The sequence below is a fragment of the Dendrobium catenatum genome, unplaced genomic scaffold, assembly GCF_001605985.2.
Source record: "Dendrobium catenatum unplaced genomic scaffold, ASM160598v2 fragScaff_scaffold_1250, whole genome shotgun sequence".
Lineage (NCBI taxonomy): Eukaryota > Viridiplantae > Streptophyta > Magnoliopsida > Asparagales > Orchidaceae > Dendrobium > Dendrobium catenatum.
The window spans coordinates 311,116-312,468 of record NW_021319712.1 but is presented as its reverse complement, the minus strand read 5'-3'; the positions used below and the strand labels follow the sequence as shown (position 1 = coordinate 312,468).

General features: G+C 37.7%; 1 protein-coding gene across 1 annotated transcript; it reads left to right on the top strand.

Moving 5' to 3' along the window:
- Window positions 1–206: 206 nt before the first annotated feature.
- Window positions 207–959, top strand: LOC110110713 (TPD1 protein homolog 1-like). The gene has a single exon (XM_020842316.2). The coding sequence runs from the start codon at window positions 409–411 to the stop codon at window positions 781–783; it is 375 nt and encodes a 124-aa protein (XP_020697975.1). The 5' UTR covers window positions 207–408; the 3' UTR covers window positions 784–959.
- Window positions 960–1,353: the final 394 nt, after the last annotated feature.

Below are 1,353 nucleotides of genomic sequence, written 5' to 3'. Positions count from 1 at the left end.
TTATTTAATGATGAATGATAAATATTAAAATATATGATCCAAATATATAATTTTTTTTAATTCAAATATATGATTAAAAAAATGATCAAAATAAATTATTGAGATGAAAATGATAATTTAATATAGTTAGAATCATTTTGATATATTATATATACAAATTTTATACCCAATATTTCTTTATTGGAAAAGCAAAAGATGAACTGCTCAGCTACTTTCACATTAATAACAATTCTCAGCCCACCTCTCTGAAATTCCTCATTCGATGCGCTCACATGGCATCGAATCCCATTTTCACTCCCACTCCAACTCCTTATATAAGACCTATCAGATCCCCAAATCTCCAAAGTGAGCCACAGAGAAAACCCCCAAATCCAGCTCCAGCAAGCACGAGGTAGCATACATCACACAATGTGCAAACTTCTCAAGTTCTTCTCAGTCTTAGCAACTATCAGCCTCGCCATAGCCGGAGCTCGGTCCGCGTCTTGCCGGAGCTCCGACATTGTCGTCCACCAGACTCGGACCGGTCGGATCGTCGAAGGAAAGCCGGAATATGAGGTAAATCTAAGCAATCTCTGCCATTGCCAGCAATCTAGGGTTGTGGTCCGATGCTACGGTCTTAGCAGCGTAGAAGCCGTCGATCCGCGATCGATTAAACCCCTCGACGAAGAACGCTGCCTTGTGGGCGGTGGACGGCCGATTGCTCCTGGTGCGCTGGTAAGATTTAAGTATGCTTGGTTAACGCCACAGGATTTTCCTCTCGTTGCTTCAAAAATCCTTTGTTAGTGCTTGAAAAATTTGGTAATCAATGTGCTGGTGTAATCTCTCGGCCGTTGGATCTACAGCTTTTATTGTTGGATTTTTAGGGTTTAGTAGTGTTGAGATGGAGAGGTTTTTGTGTTCTTCAGATATTTTCTGTTTTGTGTTTTATAAATGAATTTATGTCTTGTTTTTTTCTCTTCCTAATCAATTATATTTTTTTTTTTAAATTATTCTGTGCAGACGCTGATTGCCGTCCGAAGATTAACCGGAATGTGTTACGTCACACTGTACTTGGTACTGCGGCTCGGTATCACTAGTGTGGCACATTATGGTTAGTCTCCGGATGACGTTCTGCAACTCCACATAGAATAATTTCTCCTTTTTTTAAGGTGGGAGGGGGCAACTCTTACACATGGCAACCCAATACTCTTAGTTAGTCGTTAAAGCTTCCAACCAACATATCAAATTAAATTTTATAGCAAACAACTCTTTAAATTATGCATTGGAGACTGAGTTATTTACATTATTAGTTTATTACCATAAAATATTTATATGTTTATGTATCAAATATTTAATTTTTTATATTTATCTATA